This window comes from Megascapheus bottae, chromosome 10 (assembly GCF_031878675.1).
Source record: "Megascapheus bottae isolate mThoBot1 chromosome 10, mThoBot2.hap1, whole genome shotgun sequence".
Classification (NCBI taxonomy): Eukaryota; Metazoa; Chordata; class Mammalia; order Rodentia; family Geomyidae; genus Megascapheus; species Megascapheus bottae.
This window is the reverse complement of record NC_143518.1, coordinates 42,731,036-42,756,301: the sequence shown is the minus strand read 5'-3', so window position 1 is coordinate 42,756,301 and position 25,266 is coordinate 42,731,036. Positions and strand designations below refer to the sequence as shown.

General features: G+C 40.9%; 1 protein-coding gene across 1 annotated transcript in view; it reads right to left on the bottom strand.

Moving 5' to 3' along the window:
* Nucleotides 1–25,170, bottom strand: part of Tp53bp2 (tumor protein p53 binding protein 2) — a 54,170-nt gene extending 29,000 nt beyond the window's left edge. Inside the window, exons 1-2 of the mRNA XM_090341134.1 lie at nt 24,986–25,170; nt 400–547 (exon numbers count right to left, since the gene is read on the bottom strand). Coding sequence (XP_090197260.1) covers nt 400–547; nt 24,986–25,012 — 175 coding nt within the window. The 5' untranslated portion in view covers nt 25,013–25,170. The remainder of the gene's footprint in view (nt 1–399; nt 548–24,985) is intronic.
* Between the last annotated feature and the right edge of the window lie 96 nt (nt 25,171–25,266).

Here is a 25,266-nt window from a genome sequence, read left to right as displayed (position 1 = left end):
TTGGCCTAGTGGTTAAAGTGCTTGCCTAGCATGCATGAAGACCCGGGTTCGATTCCTTGGTACCACATACATAGAAAAAAGCCGGAAGTGGTGCTGAGGCTCAAGTGGTAGAGCTCTAGCCTTGAGAAAGTCCAAGGACAGTGCTCAGGCCCTGAGCTCAAGCCCAGGACTGGCAAAAAAAAAAAAAAAAAACCTACAAGGCACATCTGCTGCCTATCCTGACCTTTTATAACTTACAGTGCAACAGCAGAGAGAACCTGTCACAAAAGCTGGGTGACAGCATTGTCTCCTGATGGACGTGCTTCTCTGTGGGTCACCACTAGTATCCATATGCAGTGCCACTTCTAGAACCCTAAAATAACAGACAACAGAAATGAAGTTCAAAGCCAGGTGTCATACCAGAGCCACACCACACTTCAGCCAAATGGCAGTCGCTCTCGCCGGGCTCTTTGCACAGATCCACCACATCTCTGCATATTGTCTCAGGAGTGACCGGGACTTCTGTGAAGTGCTGCTCGTTGTTACTGAGGTACACAGTCAGAAACATCTGGAAACAGCAAGAGACATGTTAGTCATGAGTCACAGGTCCTGTCAACCCCCAGCCCTTTCTCCAAATCACCTTAGTTGGAAGTTCGAAAGTACAACACAACAGAATGACTGCCTCTGGCTGAAGTGGGGTGGGGATCCCTGCCTGCCTACAGGCACGGCCAGTGGAATCCACAGTTCAGTTAAACCAGTTCATGCAGAAGGTCAAATCGTTTTCTGCCAGTTTTATTTTTATGCTATTTATCTACCAATCAGCAAGTGTGCCAGAACTATACCTCAAACAAATCCATCAATCCCTCGGGGTTGATTAGATAAGGATATCTAAGAATATAGTATGTACTGCTTGTAAACAGGGGTGGGAAACTGGAGACATAACTTAGACAAAAATTTAATTTTAGGTGCGCATACTTATGTGTGTGTATGTTCATATATATATATATATATATATATATATATATATATATATATCTTACCTCACCAGTGTGAGGTAGGAAATTTCAAATGCTTTAGCCAAGTTAAATAAGTAGCAAGCAGAAATAATTAACTATTAACTAAAACTTACCTGCCCTTATATTCAAACATTCAGTCTAATAAATATAATAGATGACCAAAAATCTTTCTCCTAGTGAAATTAGAATATATGTAAATATACATACACATACACACAAGCAACTAAAGAATTCTTTTTTTTCCAAATCTATTAAATTACAAAAAAAAGATGGGTTTTGTTAATTCATTTAATGCTGAAGAAACTGAGTGAAATAGCAAACAAATTTCTGACAGCAATTCAAGTCAGTAAATTCCTATGTTCATTCACAAGTATCTACTTCACGAAAACCAATGATATCAGTATAGAAAAGAGGAAGAGCAATTGTACTATGAGAATTTATCCCACAAAAATTCTAAAAGGAACACAGACTATAACAGGCCAGACGATGGTATTAAGAAACAACTATGTGAAGTGGCTCATGCCTGTAATCCTAACTAGTCAGGAGGCTAAGATCTAAGAATCACGGTTCAGAAACTCTTAGGTCCCATTAACCAGAAAAAAGGCAGAACAGGAAGGTGTGGCCCACACACAAAAAATAAACTTAACTATAACCATTCCATACATCACCTTTATAATAACAATTTTTAAAAATTTAAACAAAAAAGACTATTCTTAAAGTTTCAGGTTTAGAACCACAGAAAAAGCTGAGTGAGGAGGATACAATATGGCAGAAGTCACAAGTTATGCCAATGTCACTCAACTTCTCCTAGCTACAATTTCCCCTGCTGCCCTAGAAGTGAGAAAGCTGCAACAGACTGTATCCCAGTAGAGATGACAATGGAAATTGGGGGCCATAAAATTTGGCCAGTCAAAGGAAACATGCCAAGACACAGAGAAGCAGTTGTGGGTTTCCACAGCATACTAAAAATCTTGTTTTAAGACAGCTCAAGCCTCCACTTTCGGCTAATGACTCTCCTAACTGATGTAAACATCTATTCATACTGGGTAACCCACAAAAATCAAGAGGGAAGGAACACTGTAAAAAACCATAAAGCATATGAAAGGGATGGGGGAACTGTAGAATTTCCCAGTATGAGCTAAGAAATGTTCCCACGAATTATCTCAGGTTTTTTGCATTCTGCTAAGTGGTATGGTATAAAGACATACAGTTCTAAGGTCTAAAATTTAGCCAACAGGGCAGCACTGACGATGGAAAAACCATAAAACTTGACATCACTTGAAAAAGTAAAGATTAACCAAGTTCACAGAATTCCACCCTGCTGCTGCCCTGCCAAAATACACAGAATATTTAATGATGGGAACTCTTTACACTTCTGTATTAAGAAGTACTTCATCAGACTCCTCTCTAGCCTCAAAACTTTCCCTGGGGTTTCTCACTTCAAAAACAGTAACTTCAGTCAATGAGACTGAAGATGTTTATTAAGTTACAGCACATAAGACTAACCTGCACTGTATAGGCAAATACAAGGCTGTAATGTAACCTAACAGCACTGTACCTTAGCACACTTGGTCTTCCAATGTACTTTCACCCTTTCTCAAACTTACATCAACTCTCAAACAAACAGACCAGGTATTCTTTGCTCATTATAAACAAAGAAAGCGGATATAGCATGTTCAATCAGGCAAGGGTGTGGGCTGACCCCATTTCTTCTTCTATGTATGAAGATCAGTTCTGTAGTGGTTTTGATAATTATTCTTAACCTTAGATGCCCAGCCAGCAATATGTCATTTCCCAGGCAAATCTGATCTGAACCTAGATTCATGCGTATCTAAGACTGTCCTAGAGTAATAAGGGCACCTCTCTAAAACTCAGCCTCCTCATCAAATGGAAGTTCCGTAAGTGTTTAATAGATGTCCACATACACTACTGACAAGGTCCCAGGTGATCTGCTGGGACACACACTTGCCCCATTCCCTTTACCATCCCTCACACTGCTTCCCCCACATTCTTGGCTCTATCTGTATACCCTTCACTGCCCGCAAACATAGCCATGTGGGCCACATGAGGCTCAGCGCCTGTTGTTCCTGTTAAGAATGTTCTTCACCATTCGACAGCATAGCTGACTTCATTTCCTCATGTTTTCATGCAATGGTAACCCTCTCATTTAGATCTTCCTGGGCTGCCCCACCCCTACTCACTACTCCCAGCTTTTGTTTCCTCTACTTGAGATATTAAAGATAAAGGTGAGAATTATTTGATTGGGTTTTTTTGTTTGTTTGCCAGTCCTGGAGACGGAACTCAGGGCCTGAGCACTGTCCTTGGACTTTTCTCAAGGCCAGTGCTCTACCACTTGAGCCACAGCACCACTTCTGACTTTTCTATATGTGGTACCGAAGAAACAAACCTGGGTCTTCGTGGTAAGCATTCTACCACTAGGCCAAACTCCTAGCCCCTTTGATTGGATTTTTGTTACATGACTGTTTCTAAAATATGAGTGCCACAGTCTCTACACAAAAGCATTTATCTTAGTTCAGGACTATATCTTCAGAACAAAAGGAAATAGGCACACGAACTACACATCCCCTTGCATGCTACTTTATTTTACAGATGGAAACGTTGAAGTACAGAACGATAAAGTGACTTGCCCAGGTCACACATATAATTAAATGGCAAAGTGAAAGAAGACCAAATCCTAAGCCAGACCTCCTTCACAGCCTGAGCTTTCAACCCCTCTGTTACCTGCCATCACCTTCCCAGGCATACAAGGACAGGCTCTCCTGAATTTGGACTACCTTGTGTCACTGCCACTAGGTCTGCCTTTGCCCACAATGTGCCATCTTATCTCTGATTTACTTCATGGTAAGTTTTCATTTGGGTATTGATAGATGGTCTTGCATGGAGCACACAAAATCTATATATTCTGAGTGGATCGTCTCACTTCTTCAGTTTACATTCCACTACTTTTTTTTTTTTTTTGGTGGGTCAAGGGGCTTGAACTCCGCCTGGGTGCTGTCCCTCAGTTCTTCAGCTGAAGGCTACCACCCTACCCCTGGGCTTGGGTGTTGTCTCTGAGCTCTTCAGCTCAAGGCTACCACTCTACCCTTGGGCTTTCTCAAGGCTAGAGCTCTGGCTTTTTCTATGTATGTGGTACAAAGGAATGGAACCCAAGGTACCAAGGAATCAAACCTGAGGCTTCGTGCCTACAAGGCAAGCACTCTACCACTAGGCCACACTCCAGGCTATTCCACTACTTTTATCTCAACATTCTTTCCATTCAGTCAAGAGTTAGACAATATGGTCTAGCTCCTGCAATATGGCCAGAGTTTGGGTATACAAATAATCTTTACTGAATAGCTAATACTGAATGCTCACAGTGCAAAATACAGATAGAGAAGAATAAAGGGCAACTGCTGTATGGAGAGGGATCCTACAGGGAACATCTAGGAATCAACAGCCCAGGCTGGCTCCTTCTTCCATTCTCCTACACTCCTACCTCCTGCTCCACTGGACAAAGCCAAGGCACAGGAAGGGAGAAGAGGAACTCAAGCGCCTAGCACCAGAGTCTTCTGTCTGTACTCTGCAGAAGGCAACCACCTACACAAAGTAGACACATGAACATAGCTCAGGTCTGGGAAATGAACACACCAAACTGAAAGAACAAATGGAAAGGCTGCCACACAAAAATAAGGTGGTCATTGCAGAGGGAACAAGAGGGAAGAACTATGGAAGATGAAAGCCACATCTTCATGGGCCAGCAATTCTAAAACTTAGGCAAGGACAGAGTATTGTTAAAAAAAAAAAAAAAATGCTGGTCCCATCTTGGAAGTTTCTGATTCAATGAATCTGGTAAGGAGACTGGGGATTATCCATATCTAATAAGCTCTCAGACCGAATGGACACCACTAGTCCAGAAACCACACTAAGAACCACTATCTAAGACCATAACAAAGAATTCATTTCTTACATTGAGACCCTGGAGGCAAATCATTAGAGACAAAGTATATTAGTAGACGCCATGGGCTTGAAGAAAAGAGACCACAAGGCTGCTTTGTGAAATGACAAACATTGAATCCAGGATGGTTGCATGAACCTGTGAATACACTAAGAGGTACTACATACTTCAAACTGGTCAATTTTATTTATGGTATATGAATTATATCTCAATTTAGAAAAGAAACCACGGGGAGTCTGAAGTATAGAGTAATTTATGTCATCACACACACATACAGAGGCTGTTGCATGAGGAGACTACAGGATAAGTAAGGACCAGTTAACAGATGTATAGAGCACACGTGAAGTATGGTGGTAATGCAGACTGTGGTAGGCACAACAAAGATGGTGAAAAATGGCTGGATCTGAGTGATACTCTGCAAGCAGAGCCAAGAAGGTTCAAATAAGAGACAGGATGCAGGATATGAAAGTAGACAGATATTAGAAATGAATGTGGATTTGTTGCCAATTTATTGAGATGAAAAGGAGGAACAGGTTGGAAAAGGGCCCACAGACAAAGACCTGTCACATCTGAGACAGCTCCTAGACATTATGTAGAGGTCCTAGAAATGGATGAAAGCTGTTGGGGGCCGGAAAAGAAAGCCTATTTTTTATGCCTTGAGCTAGTCAAACACCCAGAAGTCCCATAGAGACACAGATTCGTCACCATCACAAGAAAGAAAGGGAGGGAGAAAAAGAAAGAAAGGGGGGAAGGGAGAAACAGAGAGAGACAGAAACAGAAAGAGAAAGGCAAGGAAGGAGGGAGGGAAGGAAAGAAGGAAGGAAGGAGGGAGGGAGGGAGGGAGGGAGGGAGGGAGGGAGGGATGCCAGCAAGCCCTGGGAAGTGTAATAAACCAGAAACCAAGCAAAGAAAAGGAAGGAAGATAAGATCAAATAAGTCAAATGAGACTTAAGAGGTAAAAAAAAAAAAAATGAGGACTGAATCAGTCTGAAAAGATGCTGTTGACTGCCTTATGTAAGGCCTAGCTGGAACAAGCTGGCGGACATGAGAGAAGAAAGGAACAGAGATAACAGTACAGACAACTCCTCTAAGGTGTTGTGAACCAGACGATAACATGGAGCCACACATGAATGAGATACGTGAAGGCATGCTTTGTTTTCCTAAAATGGAATAAGCCTCTGTGCTCATCAATAGGTGAATGAATAAAGAAAATGTACTCTGTACACAATGGAACTTTATTCAGGTATAAAGAAGAATGAAAGTACATCATGTGCAGGAAAATGGGATAGAGCTAGAGATCATGCTAAGTGAAATAAGCCAGGTTCAATCAATCATTGTGTATTTTCCTTTATATGTAGACTCTAGGTTAAAAAGAGTTGGAGGAGAATACCGAAACAGGGAACACTAACCAAGATGCATTATACTCATAAACTGACATTTTGAATTGAACCTTTTTTGTACAACTACTTAAAGATATTAAAATTTTAAAAGACAGGAAAATATAAGGGGGCACTACTTAAGGAAGAGATTAACAGAGAAGGGAAGAAAAGAGTGATGAGGGAGGCGAATATGATCAAGTACATTGTGTGTGAGAGAGAAAATGGCATAGAGTAACTCGTTATTTTGTACCACTCATAAATGCTAATAAAAATTTTAATACTTTCAAGAAAAAAACAAGTATCTTGAAAGTCTACAACATTAAAATGGAATGAAAGTTACCTCTTCATAGACCAAGGTAGTAGTACGAGTTACAGCATGGATAAACCCCGAAAACATTACAGGAAGTGGTAGAACCCATACACAAAACGACAGAGCTCATGACTCCATCTATAGAAAAAAGAATTAATTAATGGTTTTTAGGAGCAGAGTGACAGAGGGACTGGGGAGTGATTAACTTTTAGAAACTTGTAATGGTTTGCACAGCCCTGTGAATATACTAGAAACCAATTAATTGCACATTTGGGTGTTTTTGGCCGGCACCAGGACTTGATCTCAAGGGTTACCACTTGAGGCACACTACCAGCCTTGCTTTTTGCTAGTTAATTGGACAGCCAATCCTGCCCAGGCTGGCTTGAACTGAGATCCTCCTGATCTCAAGTTCCTGAGGAGCAAGGATTACAGGCCTGAAGTACCTGAATTTTGCTATGAGTACTAGAACACAATTTTTTTTTTTTTTTTTTTTTTTTTTGCCAGTCCTGCGGCTTGAATTCAGGGCCTGAGCACTATCCTTAGACTTTCTCAAGGCTAGTTAGTGCTCTACTACTTGAGCCACAGCACCACTTCCAGCTTTTTCTATGTGGTACCAAGGAATCAAACCCAGGTCTTCATTCATGCTACATAAGCATTCTCACCAAACTCCCAGCCCTATGACACAATTTTTCAAAGGAGCTCACTGTATGCTCAGTACATGCAAATTACAAAAATCTCCTAAGGAGAAAATTTACTCACAGAAACTAGAGAATAGTATAGTACAATGATATGAATGAATCTATACATAAAAAATTGAACATAAAAAAATTAATGTAATCTGAAGTAGACTGAGGTTTAAACTAATGGAAAACCTAAAGAAACAATTCTTTAAACTCTGCAGTACTTCCAAAATACCATCTTATCTTGATACTTTTTGAAAAATAAAAAAAGAATATATATATATATATATATTAGCTGTGTAAGGGGGAAAGGATGGTAATTTCATGGTGACATTTCCATATATGGCTTCTTTCCCACATAGAAGCAAGCAAATGGCATTTCCTAGAGCTAAATCCTCTGGAAACTTGTGATGAGAAACTGACTTTCACTGACTCATGCCACAGATATGTTTCTGGGAAGCTTTGATGTAAATTATTTCTATCAAGTGTCCACATCAGCCTTTTCAGGCACATTCAAGTCTCAGGACAGTACGCCACTGGGCTTTGGAAAATGCTCCCATGGTGTGTAGCTCAGGTAGCAAGAGGAAAGATGCTTTAATTCCCTTACTGGCATATGTGGATGACAGATAGATAAGGTCTTCTGCATGTCCACAGAAGACTTCTCAAATCAGTTTGAGCTGCATGGAAAAGAGATTAATCAACCAAACATTTTTATTTTTACTTGTTTTTTTTGTTTTGTTTTTTTTTGTGGGTCATGAGGCTTGAACTTGGCCTGGGTGCAGTCCCTGAGCTCTACAGCCCAAGGCTTCCACCCTATCCCTGGGCCTGCGAGTTGTCCCTAAGCTCTTCAGCTCAAGGTTACTTACTGTTCTACCATAGAGTCAAGCCTCACTTCCCATTTTCTAGAGGTTAACTGGAGATAAAGAGTCTCAGGTCCTTTTGTGCCCAGGCTGTCTTTAAACCTGGATCCTCAGATCTCAGCCTCCTGAGTAGCTAGGATTACAGGCATGAGCCACCTGTGCCCCAGCTTCAACCAAACATTCTAGAGATAAAAGAGCACTCAAGACAACCCAAATAGCAAAATGAATTGAAAAATATAAATTAAAATGAAGTACCATGTACAGCTATAAATGGTCTTCAATTAAAATTAGAACCTGGGGCCGGGAGTTTGGCCTAGTGGTAGAGTGCTTGCCTAGCATGCACGAAGACCCAGGTTCAATTCCCAGGTACCACATGCATAGAAACAAAAAGCTGGAAGTGGTCCTGAGGCTCAAATGGTAGAGCTCTAGCCTTGAGAAAGTCCAAGGACAGGGTTCAGACCCTGAGCTCAAGCCCTGGACTGGCAAAAAAATAAAATAAAAAATAGAACCCAAGAGATAAGATAAAATAATGGCATTCACAGAGAAGTGGATGAATCTAGAGCGAATCATGTTAAGTGAGACAAGTCAAGACCAAAGGAACATGTGGCTATTAGATCTAAACAGTACAAGAGCAAGGACTCAATATTTGCATACCCAGTGCTATGGACATGGTATTGGAAATACAAACATAACTACATAGACATAGAAATTTATGACTCTATAGACATAATGTTTTATTACATAGATTAATACGTATCTATGACATACAAACCCTTAGCCTAATTTTAATTCTGTTCAAAATCTAAGTGCCAGTGATTGTACATAGCGATTCCTTTCTTGAATATTTGTTTGTTAAATACATCATTTGAAATATGATGTAAAAAAATCAATGTTAAACCTAGAGCGAATCATGTTGAGTGAGACAAGTCAAGACCTAAGGAACAAAAGGCGCATGGTATCCCTAATATGTGGCTATTAAATCCAAAGAGTATAAGAGCGAGGACTCAATAACTGCATACCCAAAGCTATGGACATGGTAATGGAAATATAAACATAACTATATAGACATAGAAACCTATGACTCTATAGACATAATGTTTTATTTCTTAAATTAATATGTTTCTATGACATATAAACCCTTAGCCTAATTTTAATTAAGTTCTAAATACTAAGTCCCAGTGATTGTAAATAGAGATTCCCTCCTCGAACACTTGTTTGTTAAACTTGTCATTTAAAATATGATGTAAAAATCAACATTAATAAATTCTTTAAAAAAATCAATGTTAATAAATTCTTTAATTAAAAAAAATTGGACCCAACACAGGTGAAGTAAAGGGAAATGAGTCACTCAAAGATGCAATGGTGGTATTATCAATTGTTAAAATCATATTTGGAAAATGTAATACTTTGTAACTTTATTCCTGCAATGTATTCCAAAGAAATGGCTGAGAAGCATTTAATGCCTGGAGATTTACTAGTCTATTAGACCTATAAAATAAAATGGAACACTAAATATCCACCATCATGAAATTGTTCAATTAAAATACATATGCTAGAAAAACTATAATCAAGATACTAATTACCATTTTAGTAAACAGATTGTTAGAAAATATCACAAAATGGAACTTTTAAGTCATAGATTATAGCCCTTTAAAATCTATGTGCATATACAAGTTATATTACTTGTACAGAAGACACAGAACTGAAATCAGTGGTATTAGGAGACAAGCAGGTGTCAACTAAGTCAGGAGGAAAGGACTGGAAGGATCACAGTATGAGGCCAGCTCGGGGAAACTTCACGAGAACTTATGGTCAACCCATTGCTGCGCACTCGGGGAAACTTCACAAGAACTTATGGTCAACCCATTGCTGCGCATTGTGCATTCCTGTCACCTTACTTATGAGGCTCATAGATTCAGACCAAGTAGGAACAAAACAACCAAATATCTGTGAGGCTCCCATCTCAATGGAAAAAAGCTACATGTGGTGGTGAATGCCTATCATCCCAGCCACAACAGGAACAATAAAACAAAAGGAGCACAGTCTAGGCAGGCCTGAGCAAAAACCAAGAACTTACCTCAAAAATATCAGAGACAAAAGGGCTGGGAGTGTGGCCCAAGTAGTAGAGCACTTGTCTAACAAGCACAAAGCCCTAAGTTCAAAGCCTAGTGGCACCAAAAAAAAGGAAAAAAAAAAAAAAAAACTTAAAAAAATTTCAAAGTTGAAATATTCAGAAAATAATTTGTTCCTTAAAAAGCACACTTCATATAATAATTAATACTTGTTTCTACCTCTTATTGACTGCAACCAATCTCAAGAACATATTTTCATATTCTGCATAGTATTTTTTTTTTTTTTTGGCCAGTCCTGGGCTTGAGCTCAGGGCCTGAGCACTGTCCTTGGACTTTCTCAAGGCTAGAGCTCTACCACTTGAGCCTCAGCACCACTTCCGGCTTTTTTCTATGTATGTGGTACCGAGGAATCAAACCCAGGTCTTCATGCATGCTAGGCAAACACTTTAACCACTAGGCCAAACTCCCGGCCTCTGCATAGTATTTTATGCCAAAGTCACATTCAATCATCCTGGACTTCCCAGAAGTCCAAGAACACAAATCTGATGTCGAATTCCAGAAGTCCAAGAGCACAGATAACTTTCATTTAAAAAGCATAGGTCACAACTATACATGGTTATAGTCCATGTATTCATGGTAACTATTGTGTCCTTGATGTAAGAAGTAAGTCACTTTCAAAGAGACATTATTGTAGATTAAAAATTAAATGCCCTCTCCAAGAGGAAATACAAAATAAAAATCGCTAGAGTATTACAAGAAATTTACTTTGAGTCAGAGGCTTAAGTTTATTCATCTGATTTTAAAAGTCACACGAAACTCTACAGTAAGAAAAAGGAACTTGAGCAGTTGTGATATAGATAGGAAATAAAGCTTTGTTGTCCTAACACTTTCAGAGTTGTCACTGATGAAAACTCAAATTTACCCAAAGTTTACTTCAGAGAAAAAATATATATATCTTGAGAAAACTGTCCTTTGAAGAAAAATGAACTATCTATGAAAGAATGCCACAAATCCTCCTTAAATTCCACAACTCATAGGAAACTCCCCTAACACACTTCCAAGTACGCTAGTAGTAAGATCAGAACAAAACCTGGGGGGGAGTGGGGGCCTGAGTCTGGTAGCTTCTCAATGGAAATATTCACTGGAGCTAGCCCTTTGATTTTGTATTTTGCTGTATCTTCATGAAGGAGGGCTCCAAACTGCTTTCTGCCACCAAGTTTTCATTACCTTGGCATAACTCAACTGCTCTCTTAACAATGACACAGAAAAGGGATTGAAGTAAGAAATGGCTACATCAGGGAACAGAAAAGTGGTCAGTGACTGAAGTGCTTACCTAACATGTACCAGGCCCTGGGTGCCACCCCCAACATCAGAACACACACAAAGCAAAGAAATAGCAACATCAAACAGAGCATCTTTCAATCTCAAACTCACACACCAACATTCACCCCAACCAAAGAGATCAAAAAACTAGATCCACGGCATCCTAGTCTTCTGGCTGACTGCCCTGCTCCTGTGCCAAGCTGCCTTGGGGAAATGGGCGGGGGTGGGGCGCTCAGGCCCCCTACCTTGGGCAGCATGCTCTGCACCGGTTGCAGGTGAGGCCACTATTCCTGTGCAGGAAGTAAAGTATGCTGCTCAGGACTTCAGCCCAGTCTGTTCCTTCTGGCCACAGATACTGAGTGGACAGCCAACGGGGTTCCTGGGAGCCCCAGACACATTCCATCTTTGAGTCCTTCTCTTAGAGACACTTCGAATCTTCCTGATGATAGGTTCCAACATCTATACAGTTACTGGAGAACCAGTGCTCACAAAAGCTTGGCATGCTGTCTGAGCCCTTTTTCCCACCTACTTACTCCTGAGGCCACTGAACTGTTTTTGTTTTTTCATTTTTCTTTCTTTTTTTTTTTTTTTTGGCCAGTCCTTGAGCTCAGGGCCTGAACACTGTCCTTGGATTTTCTCAAAGCTAGAGCTCTAGCACTTGAGCCTCAGTACTACTTCCAACTTTTTTCTATGTATGTGACATGGAGGAATCGAACCCCGGAGGAATTAAACCCCAGTCTTCGTGCATGCTAAGCAAGCACTCTACCACTGGGCCAAACTCCCAGACCCCAGAACTGTTTTTTTAAAGCCCCATTTCCATAAGTGACACTCATGAGTGGCCTGGTTTCTATCAAGGCATTCTTTCTGCACACAGACATCAGTTTCTACCAGTCATATTTGAGTTAAAGCAAAATCATAATTCATGCCCAGATTTTTATATCATAAACCATTCCTTTGGTCACTTATAACAAGTTAGAATTGGGTTACCGACAACATACGTAATATCTAGAATTAACTAGAACATTATCCTGCAAAAAAAAATTACACATGGAAGGAATGTCCTGATTTTCCATTCACTAACATGGAGAATGAACAATCATTTTCTAAGATAATGGGGGGAGAATATAACAAGTCGGGTTAATTGAAGCAAAATGTCATTATATACTGGAAAACATAAGCTACCTGCTGGTCCTAGCAGGTAACATAACCACTGCATACATACGCGCAGGCTAACAGTCACCTCTGTACTATACTTCCAGGCATGTTCGTTTATCCAAGCCAGCCATTCTAAAGATGATCCTGATTCTGCAGCTTTCTCAATCCCAACTCCTGACTGCAAGATCTTTTATTTCACTTGTCCATTAATGTTTACTGAGCACTGGTTACATAGGCACAGTTTAGGTGCTAAGAATACAGTGATAAGAAAAGTTGCCTTCTTTGGAAGTGATAAGAGAATTAGGAAAGAGAGATGAGATGGACAACTAATTATGGTAAGAAAAAGCCAATGAGTCTGGGAGAAAACATTCCATGAGTTTGAGATTGAAAGACGCTCTGTTTGAAGTTGCTATTTCTTTGCAACAAGAAAGAGCAGTGAGGACCAAAAGAAAAATCTAAATAACCCATACTCTTCATGACTTTTCTCCCCAGAGCAGCTTATCTGTTTCCTAGGCTCTGTCCCTTAGTTCCATAATCATCTGCCCTAGAATGACTCAGAGGCCATAAAACTTCCTCAGTCCTCCCTACAAAAACATCCAGCTCCAGAAATAAATGTCCTCTATGACCACCACTCACTCCTCCCCTGTTCCATCTACTCCCCCCAACATACTCAGACTTATCCACAACAAATCTGCAACTTGTGTCTATTCAAGTGCACTGAAGATACCCTGAGCATTTAAAGTCCTGTGGAAGATGGGGACCTTAAGAGAACACTAGAACAAGACCATCAGTATGTTTATACCAAGAAACATTTGTCCATAAAAGGTGTGTGGTATTGTTCAAAGTGAGCTTTTCTGAAACCATATACTATCTCAAGTGACAACATGTTCCAGCCTATTTGGAGATAAATTAGTTAATATTTTCTCTTTCTCTTTTACTTATTTATATTTTTGGTGGCACTGAAGTTTGAACTCCAGACTTACTTTAGTCACACACCATATGAATTTAGATAGGTTTCCAATTCCAAACTCTCTTCCAAATCAAATCACTTTGAGGCTACTCAACAGTCGATGGTTATCAGAAACATCCTACAGATAAATTAGAGATCTAAAAATAATGAACTTAATCCTGAATTCTTGCTATGTACAACTGTTTTATAAGATTAATGTTAGTATGCTTTCCTCTAACCTAAGCAAAGCTGCCTGAGTATGTGGATCTTACTTTACATACAAGTGTTGTTATAAATTTCATTCTGGCTTTCACTTTTATTCACTAAGATCTCTATTTTAAGATGCTATGAGTTAGCCAGTCCATTGCTTCTAGTTTGTTCCTTTCTAACCACCACTTCACAATGGATATAATGACAACAACTGCCAGCACCAACAAAAATTAAAAAAAAACAATATATATGCATTCATGGCTTAATAAAGAATACTGATTATATCTTTACAACACAGCAAACACTGTGCTAAATGCTAAGAACATAGAGATGAAAAGGTATAGCACACCCTGCAAGAGCTTACAGAGCCACGCCATATGAGAACTTCCTCAAGCTGCACCTACAGCCCAATGAAAACAGAAAAATGCAGAATAAAAGTGATTTCTGGAAATACTACACAATAATCACAGCACTCAGGAGGCAGACACAGGAGGATCAAGGGTTGCAAGGATCCCTGAACTAAAGACCTGAAAATGAGTGAGAGAACACACACACACACACACACACACACACACACACACACACACACACACACACACACAGAGCAAAATTCAAAGGAGCAAAATGCAAGAAAGAAGTGTAATTTCACAAGTTAGCCTCATGGAATCCTCAGAGACACGAAGAAGCGGGCACTACACAGATCTCCCTGCTCTGTGAGGCACAGCTCCAAGAAAGGCTGAGAGAAACTGTGATCACGTGCCCTTCTGCATGGGCAAGACCGGCAGGCCACTTCCCTGTCTTCACAGCACAGCATAACTACCAACTCTGGTACTGAGTTTTGGGGAATGGAAATGTTTACTTGAGACAAAAATCTGAAATCCACTGGGCTTGATAATCAACAAAGAAGTATGGTATCATTAAGAAATTTCCTTCTATGTCCTTCAAAGCCTGTCTTAAAAGCAATCTGGAGAGGGAATAAAAAAGACCACCAGTGCAGCACAATGCTGAATGGGTTGAGGAAGCTATACACAGCAGAGTATTTCTCCAGTTGGAAAAAGAAGGTATAAGGCAGATTTGATCAGGACTGAAGACAGGGATTAACAGCATGAGAACCCAGCGGCTACAGAAGCAAACAGGAAAAAAAGTTAAGGTAACACTTGTATCTCTGGCCACTGAAAAACTACAAGATCCTAGCTACTTAAACAAATGTTATCCAAAATAGCCCCTTCTTTTCAGGCAATTAACCCATTTTTTAAAAATTATCTACATCTGGGCCGGGAGTTTGGCCTAGTGGTTAAAGTGCTTGCCTAGCATGCATGAAGACCCGGGTTCGATTCCTAGGTACCACATACATAGAAAAAAGCCAGAAGTGGTGCTGAGGCTCAAGTGGTAGAGCTCTAGCCTTGAGAAAGTCCAAGGACAGTGCTCAGGCCCTGAGGTCAAGCCCAGGACTGGAAAAAAAAAAATTATCTACATCTAACAATTGCCATCTAGATCTTTTTGTAATTCAGAGAAATATGCACATGACGAGACCAGTTTCTAAAATTAAAGTAGGCTCTAGTCTGATTTTGGTCCATCTCCAAAATGAAGGCAGCATAGATCTAAAAAAAAAGGAAAGAAAGAAAAGAAAAATGGGAAAGAAAAAGTTAAAGAACATTTAGGTGAAGGCAGCGGAAGGGTTTCACAGAGTAGAGTGGTTGTGAGTCAAAAGCAAGTTGTTCTAAAGCATAAGGCTCCTTTAAGAAACCTGATATGCCTTCAGTAGCTTGGAAGAACACAATGACAGACTTACTCTCAAGCTTAAATTTAAAACTGCTCTGTGTAGCTCTTCAAGGTTCTCAGATGAGAGTAAAAGGATGGGTCTTCCCTTCCATCCACAGGACAGGAGTTCGTGGGTATGACAGAGATCTTCCACCATTCCTGGAGCTCACTAGAGCAAAAGCAGTCCACAACCAACTCCTCCCAACAGCTGGGCATAAATATCTCTCATAGCTTTCGACAGACTTTGCTATGGCAGAGTTCAAAGCCTTTCCAACTCTTGCCCTTCCTTTCCTATGTCTTTCACATTGGTGCCTCTAGAACACATTAATCTTAAAATAAAGCAAGCTTTCCCAGTAAGATTATACTACTCTCAACAAGAAAAACTCCAGTGTCCAATGTCCATCCTTCTCAAGCACTCCACTCTTGCCTGTGCCTAGGGAAATTCTATATACTGCCAACTCTTTTACATCAGTTCCTGCCACTTCTCCCCTGCCAACTAAGCTGGCGTCTTAGCCTCCAGTCCACTACTTCCTCTACCCCAGCCCCAATGAATCTTGCCCTACTGAAATACTCTCTCTGCATATGTCTAAGGACTGACTTACCAAGCAGGTGTAGCTGAAATGTTACCTTCCTGACCACCTAAAGGAGCCACACCAGTCACATGAGCCTGAGATCTACTAAACTCTCAGTTTTCTGTTTCTTTTCTGTGTCCCTCACCAAACTCCCTATAAGTGCCACGAAAGTTAAGCTCTTAAGCACTGTTACTCTTTTCTGTATCCATGGCATTTAGAGCAGGGATAGAAAGGCAGTGGACAACACTAAACAGCTGTTCTATAGATGATATCCCAAAATAGTCATCAGAAAACAATCAACAAGAAAGAATGAAGAGATATGATTGGACATGATTTCCTCTGAGATAAGTTCTTAGTGTAATCCAGTGACTAACACTCACGGCACAAACAGCCATGAGTAAGCTGCAGGCAAAATGCCATCATCCACTGCCATCTTCAGGTCCTCTGGCACCATCCAAACAACTGGAAATGGCTGGGCAATGAGGGCAGCAGTAGTCTCAAGGCAGACATTCTCTCTGCTTCTCCCATCTCCCAGCACCCTGCTCTACTCTGTGCCTTCCCTTACTACCTTCCATCACTGCCCCCTACTTAAATACACCCCAGCAAGAAAAGAGTACTGTTTACTATCCCTCATACAAACGCTATTTCCCAAATCCCTGCAGCTGGGGAAGATCTGAGGTATCCCTAGTGGCATGAGTTAGGAGAAAATACATCACAGGGAGTTTCCACAGGGAGGTACATGAAACGTCTAAAGGAATGACCAATGTTCTCGTTCAGTTTGGATTTAAACCACCAAAAGATGTCTGTTTTCCTTTTGCTACTTCAAAAGTAATTAGTTATAATCTGTAGTGTAATATCTAAAGCTACCATAGCCAAAAGATTATCAAGACTACTAATTGTTGGGCAAATATATCTAGAAACATTACAACCCAGGTATTTGTGATCTTCAACAGAGTATGTATTTACATCTGAACCTGGCTCCAATCTCATTAGTTTAAAAAAAAAAGAAAAAAAGACCACAGGGGCTGAGAGTGTGACCTAGTGATAGAGTGCCTGCCTAGCATGCATGAAGCCCTGGGTTTGATTCCTCAGTACCACGTACACAGAAAGAGCCAGAATTGGTGCTGTGGCGTAAGTGTTATTAGAGCACTAGCCTTGAGAAAGCCCAAGAACAGTGCTCAGGCCCTAAGTTCAAGCCTCAGGACTGGCAAAAAGAAAAAAAAAAAAAAAAAAAAAGATCACGGGCAAATTGCTTAAACCCTCTAAGGTTCAAGTTCTTTATCTTTAACAGATGTTAAGTGAAAATGGGAAGTTCCACTTGACAGTGTGGTAAGGGGAGCAGATAAGACAACCAAGAGAAATCTCCAGGAAAAGCTCTTGGCCTAACCTAGGAATGAAGTTGGAAAGCAGGGATTTCAGTCCCTGGAATAGGGGGTTACAAATAGTTTCTTCCACAGAGAAAGATCCATAAATTGCCTTAACCATCTTTCTATCTCCAATAGTAGCTCAAATTGGTATATTCATTATGACTTTTCTACTACTTTTCTATGCTTGTACCCTAAGAAATATTGAAACTTAAATAAATCTAAATAAAGTAGTACTGTAATAAAGCTGATTCTAGAAAAATAAATGAAGTGTGTGTTCAAAAGTTCTCTAGTTACTGACCAAAAAAATGGGCATTTTCATTGAGAATTTGGTTTTACTATCATTGAAATTAATCATTTTTAACGTATTTATGCAGAAAACAAGCTAAAAATAATTACAGCCCACTAAACCTATGAAACTTTCTTCCTTCTCATCATCTGTTTAAGAAGTGGAGCTGTGGTTGGCGGCTGGTGGCTCTCACCTGTAATCCTAGCTACTCAGGAGGCTGAGATCTGAGGATCACAATGGAATGCTAGCCCAGGCACCAAAGTCTGTGAAACTCTCATCTCCAATTAACCACCAGAAAATGGGAAGTGGTGCTGTGGCTCACTGTGGTAGAACATAGTCTTGAGCTGAAGAGCTCAGGGACAGCACCCAGGCCCATAATTCAAGCCCCACGACTGTATTGGTCCCAGTACCAAAACAAAAAAACAAATAAATAAAATAATATGCCTTGCTTCCATAAGACAATTTTCCCTTGACAAGTCAGTTTGCTCAGTGTTTTTACTTTGCCTCCTAAATACTTCCTGCTTACCTAATGATCTCTTTAGGACCAGAACTTCTCCTTGGCTTATCCAAGAGATGTATAATTTTCAGGTTTTACCTACCACTCCAACCTAAGCATACATTTCATACATAGTCATACTATCTATGTTTTCTTTTCTCAATTCCAACTGATTAAAGAAAAATGTTCTGTGCAGTACCAAGCGCGCTATCAAAATACAAGTGTTTAAATAGTGTTTGTCTGCACTAAATGGTATGAGCTGAGAGCTCCCTGAATTCCTAAGCTCTTATATTACATTCCTATTCTTTGAGATACCTGCTAGTTTACAATACACCATGAGAAATCCCAGCAGCACTACTGCTTAGTCGCTCCATCTAAGCAATAAAATCAGTACACATGAGCTTTAAGACCTGCTCAGAGTTAATGTTAAATCAGTTTCAGAAAGACTTTTTAAGGAGTGCCACACACTTGGTAGATTACCAAAGGCAATAAAGTCACAGTATTCCTTAAAAGCTTCACAACAGAAAGTTGTGTGTATTTTTACTATGGGTTGGTGGGAGCAAAAAGGGGAAGAGTTCTTCCCAGAAGCAGTATGTGAAGGAATGACTGAGTGACATTGTCCAAAAAGAAATGTACTCACTACCTGACTTATGAAATAATAATCCCTCTGTACATCACCTTTATAGTAACAATTTTAAAAATTAAATATCCTCTCAGATAAGAAAATTCTCTTTAATGCTAAAATCACAAATAAATGCATTTAAGTTTCTTTAGAAAATCTAAATTTGGTTTCTCTAAGACAAACAAAAATACAAAAATTCAAGTGTGGGCCTGGAGTTTGGCCTAGTGGTAGAGTGCTTGCCCAGCATGCATGAAGACCCAGTTTCAATTCTTCAGTATCACACACATAGAAAAAGCCGGAAATGGTGCTGTGACTCAAGTGGTAGAGCTCTAGCCTTGAGAAAGCTCAAGAACAATGCCCCGACCCTAAATTCAAGCCACAGGACTGGCACAAATTCAAGTTGGGTTGCATATTTAATATAATCAAAGTTATAAGGCAACAAGGCTACAGCACATGAGATGTGATATTGAAAAGTACAATTATATAAAGAAAAGACCTTAACAACCTAATCCAACTTTATTCTGAAATAAAACGATGCTTAGACTAATTTTTTACATTATTACTCAACAGCAAAAAAATTCTTTCAGAAGAATGGCACCACCCCATTCATAGGAAATGGACTTAGAAAAAATCATATTCAGTAAGCCAGACTCAAAGAAACATAGGCTCCATGGTTTCCCCCATTTGTAATAATTAGTACACATCTAAGGTAGTTCTAGCAGAGGATCACAACAGCTCAAGAGCTATGTGCATTTGACCACATAAAATGATGCTAACTGAAATGAACTCCAAGATATGGAAACAAGAGATTATTCTTTGCTGTTGTTGTTTAATCTACTGTGTGAAGTTATTTTTTTCTTTATTCCCCCCCTTTGGTTTATCCTCTGTTGTCTCTGTTTTTTTATTTTGGTACCTTGTATTCTGTATATACGTTTATCTAATTTGGGAAAGGGAAGGGGAACAACAAAACTGTGAGACAAAGGACAAAGGGTGAACCAGTGTTACAGCGATACTCACAAGACACTGATGGAAATGAACTTGTTTGGGTTTTTTTTTTTTTGCCAGTCCTGGGGCTTGAACTCGAGGCCTGGGCACATTTTGCTCAAGGCTAGTGCTTTGCCACTTGAGTCACAGCGCCACTTCCGGCTTTTTCTGAGTATGTGGTACTGGGGAATCGAACCCAGGGCTTTGTGCATGCTAGGAGAGCACTCTACCACTAGGCTACACTCCTGACCTTGGAAATGAACTTATATCAGCTACAGAGTTGCACAAAGTCAACCCACAGAAATAAAAAAAATTCTACTGGTTAAGTATCAAATTGCTAAAAACAAAAAATACACAACATCCCAATCAGTTTTAAAGCAACATTTTAAAAAAATCATATTTCTATATGGTGAAAGGTAAAATGCCATAAATTTTCAAAATAAGCCATGAGGGGGCCGGGAGTTTGGCCTCGTGGTAGAGTGATTGCCTAGCATGCACGAAGACCCGGGTTTGATTCCTCGGTACCACATACATAGAAAAAAGCCGGAAGTGGTGCTGTGGCTCAAGTGGTAGAGCTCTAGCCTTGAGAAAGACCAAGGACAGTGCTCAGGCCCAGGACTGGCAAAAAAAAAAAAAAAAAAAAAAAAAAAAAAAAAAAAGGCCATGATCAGTTCAATTGGGCTTTTAAAATAAGCTATTATAGCTGAGTGCCAGTACCTTACACCTATAATTCTAGCTACACAGAAGATAAAGACTGGAGAGAATCAAAGTTCCAAAACAGTGCAGACAGAGAAATATGAGATACTTTTATCACCAATTAACCAACAAAAGGCTAGAAATGAAGGTGTGGCTCAACTGGTAGCGCAGAAAAAGCCTTCAGTCTTGAGAAAAAAAAAAAATCTAATAAGCAACAGTGCAAGGACCTGAGTTCAAAGCGTCAGGACCAGCAAATAAATAAACAAGATTTTTTTTCTGGAAACTATTGTCTATATAGTTTGTGTTTTATTTGTTTTATTGCATGTTCTATAGTCACCAACCAGCACCTGAGACAAACAGAATTAAAATTAATTTCTGCAAATTTGGTCCTGTAGCAATTAGCCACATTTACAGGGCAGTAGCCACATGGGGTTGGTGATTACTGTACTGGACAATACATATGCAGAACGTTTCTAGTGCAGGTATGCATATGCCAAGCATATGTCATTTCTTACCACTAAGTGACACAGGCAAATTCAAGCCCTCTGGTGGTCTACTGTATTTGGCCCAAATACAGTGTACCATTTTTGATATGTAAGATTTGGGTTTTTTTTTTAATCACTTCAGCAGCAGGTACAGTGGGAATTTTCACACAATTTGCTGCTCTCTGAAAAGAGCAACAAATGCTTTGAAAACTAGTTAAGCTCTAACATCAAAACACACTTTGGTTGGAATCTAACACTTCACAAAATTAAAAAAAAAGATGCCTAGCATAATTCAAATGGCTGAAAAAAAAATTGGATGAATGTCGCCACCTGAAAAATCGTGTGCAATGACAAACACTAAGGAGCACACTCTCCTTACAAACAGCTCACTTTTTCTGAAGAAAAGTAAGGTGCGAAATCAGTTTCTCCTCACTCAGCTGCAGAAACATCACAGGACCAGAGATACTATACATGGCAGGTATCTGAAAATGAGAGTAATTATCACTCCTCTGCAGTACCCTATCATTATCTCTATTGTGGTTCACAGAGCTTGCCTATTTATATTTAGTTACCCTACTGAAATGCCATCTTCCACTTCTGGTTTGAGGTCCAATTATCACTTCATGTCCCACTTACACCACTTGATTCCATATTATTTGGTGAGAAAATACATGAACACCATTTATTTGCACATTCTTAATATAATGCTTTTCAAAACAAATCAGGGCATGCACTTAATACTACAGAACTCTACACTTAAAATGGTTAGAATGGGCTGGGTTCATGGACCACGTGGTACAACACCTATCTACCTACGAAGTGCAAGCCCTGGGTTCAAATCCCAATACATCTCCTCTCCCAAAGGGCTAGAATGGTAAGTTTTAAAATTACACCCCACACGCGCGCACGCACACACACACACACACACACATACACACACACAGGCATGCTGTGCGCACACACATCCACAATAAAAACTATATCAAGGCAATTAGTCACATTCTGAGATTACTCATCTTTTCATATTAGAGATGCTTTTCCTAAGAAACCAGTTAGGATTTTCCGAAGTAAAATACAACAACACCTTATTCATGTTAGAATAAGAATCCAATCATATTAAAAGCTAAAGATACCAACAAAATATTTTTTTACTTTCAATTTTTTTTAATTATCTTCAGTTTACAAAGAAATTTGTTTGATCCAAGACCAGAACTCATACTGGATACAAGACACTTTCACTCATTTCACTTATTAATGCTCTACCAACTGAGCCATGTCTCCAACACACAGAGGATTTCTATTCAACATGCCTCTCAATCAGCATTACCCATCCTCCCCCCTATTCTCCTGCCATCTCTCCTAACCCTATCCATACTCTAGTTACCTGGTTTCCTTTTCACATATGACTGTTTTCTCCCATCCTTTCTCCAGTCATCTACCTCCCCCTCCATCTACCTCCCCCTCCCCCGCGCTTCCCTCCTTAACAAAACACGTTTCAGCATCCAGGTATTTGTTTTGTTAAACTGTAACTGAGTTGTTCAAAGGAGTTACACCATTGGAATCCTCCCCAGTGTCTACCATACTTTAATCAGTCTGTGTGCGTGTGTGTATGTGTGTGTGCGCGCGCGTGTATGTGTGTGTGTGGTGTGGGCTTTTTTGCTCAAGGCTGGTGGCTTTACCACATGAGCCATACATATCTCCATATCCAGATTTCTTCCAATAAATTGATGATAAATAGTTTCAAGGGTGGAGTGAAAAATAAAGAGTTAGAGCACTTGCCTACCATGTGCAAGGACTCTGGTTCCCACCAATAGAAAGTAATTTTTTTTTCAAGAATCCCAAATACCAGAGTACAAAGGCACATGAGTAAAATAAAAATTTTTCATTCATATTTTTATGTATGACAGCATAAGAATCTCCAGTTTAATCAAGCTACTCATTCAGGTGGTTTTTACCTAAACCATGCCAAGCTTGGAGCTGCAATGGTACCCATAATCATCAAAACCACCCTAACTGGAATTATGATCCCATCCTCATTTGGGAAAAACAAAAAAACAAAACACCCAACCTGTGGTCACTAAAGACTGTAGAAGTTGTTCAATCTTAAAGGGGTTAATCTAACTGCAACTCATCAAGTCTGTTAAGATTCTAGTCTAACATCAGAAAAGCAGTCAGAAGAACTATATTCATGAACTGAATTTAGTCTAACTTTTTTAAGAGGTCTGATGATGTGGTATGTAGTTGGGGAAGGAAAAACTGACTACATCTTAAAGAAACATAGGCATAGACATAGAACATTGACACAGAACTAATCCTTAAAGGAGCTACACCACAAACACCTGTTCATTCTCTCTCCCTTCTGTGTTTTACAGCAAAAATTCAGACAACCTACAAAAGCAATTTCATGAGGAAGAAATGTAAATTCAGGGGACAGAGAGCCTTAACAAAACCCTTCAGCCTTACTTATGGTACAGATTTTAATACTGAGCATTCACACCATAACTGCATACATAACACACAAACACACACACACAGACACACACACACAAACCTAACTTCATAACCAGAGATGCAAAATGCTTTTAACAATTCCAAATCAATCCAATCCACTGAGGGTTTAGTCAAGTTATGTTTGTCTAGTATGTGTACTGTTTAGGTTGTTCTCCATGACACAAGTGAGGGATCCAATGTGTGACTGGGAAAAATATAAAGTATTGCTCCATTGCACAGGTTCTACAAAAGCAAAATGAAGGTTTATCTCTTTGTTTTGAAGGAATGGAGCCATGAAAAACAAACAAACAAACAAACAAGGGCCGGGAGTTTAGCCTAGTGTAGCCTGCTTGCCTAGCATGTACAAAGACTGGGGTTGGATTTCTCGGTATCACATACACAGAAAAGGCTGGAAGTGGTGCTGTGGCTCAAGTGGCAGAGCTCTAGCCTTGAGAAAGCCCAAGGGCAGTGCTCAGGCCCTGAGTTCAAGTCCCAAGACTGGCAAATAAAAATATAATTTAACAAATTAAAAAGGGGAGGGGAAAAAAAAAACGGGATTGCTGACCCTGCTTCTTTGAGAATGGAGCAAATGCGATTTCCACGAGGCTACCCCGGCTAGCAAACCCCACCGCACCCCGCCAGATTTCTGCGCTCGCTGAAAAAGGAGACACAATGTCTCAAGCCTACAGTTCACCTGCGACCAAGGAGGCCACGTCAAACGCCGGCAGAGCCCTTGGGGACGCGCTGATCCTCGGCCGAGGTGGGGGAAGAGGGGCTGCGGGGAACCCGGCACCGACGTCTTTCCGGAGCACTAAAACTTCAGAGGTCGCATCTGCTAATACTCGTTTCCACCAAGAGACAAGAGTGGCCGGGCTGCACGGCAATCAGAAAGCCCAGGCACCCTTTCCGAACCAGCCGGCTCCGCGCCGGGAAGAAGTTTAAACAATAGGAAGAGTAACCCGCAAAGAACAAGCCATCGGACGCCCCTGCTCCTGCCCTTTCAGAACCGCCGAAAAAGAAAAAACTCGGGTCTCAATCGACAAGCGGAAAAGTTTCGAGGGGCGACCCCGCCCGCGCTGGGCGAGGTTTCGGGGTTCATTAGCAGGGGGCGGGGGGAAGCTCCCCGGGTATCGCCGAGGCCCCCACGCCCGGGGTCCCGCGGGGGCTGGAGCTGGCGCCCAGCCCCTCCACAAACTCTGGGGGCTGGGGTCCCCCAGCCCCGGGGCCGCACGCACTCCACACCCGTGCGTGACGCGGACCGCCTCCGCCCACGGTCCACCCCCCCCCCGCGCACTTCCGGGCCCGACGCCGCGGCCCCCCGCACGCCCACCCGCTTACCGGCATCATTGTGGATCCGAACCGCATGGAAGCCGCCGGCTGACCCGCCGCCCGGACGAGCGGAGGCGCCCCGGGAAGGGGGGACGCGGGGGAGGGGAGCGAGGGCGAAACCACGCGCGACGCGTTGGACCTGTTGCGAGGCACCGACGTGCGGATCCCCTGGCGGGCTGGGACCAACACCGAACCCGGGGTCCCACCCCTCAGACGAGCCCTTCCTCCCCCGCAACGAACGCGGCTTTGTCTCCACTCGGTTCTCGACCGCCGGAGATTCACTCGGTCCC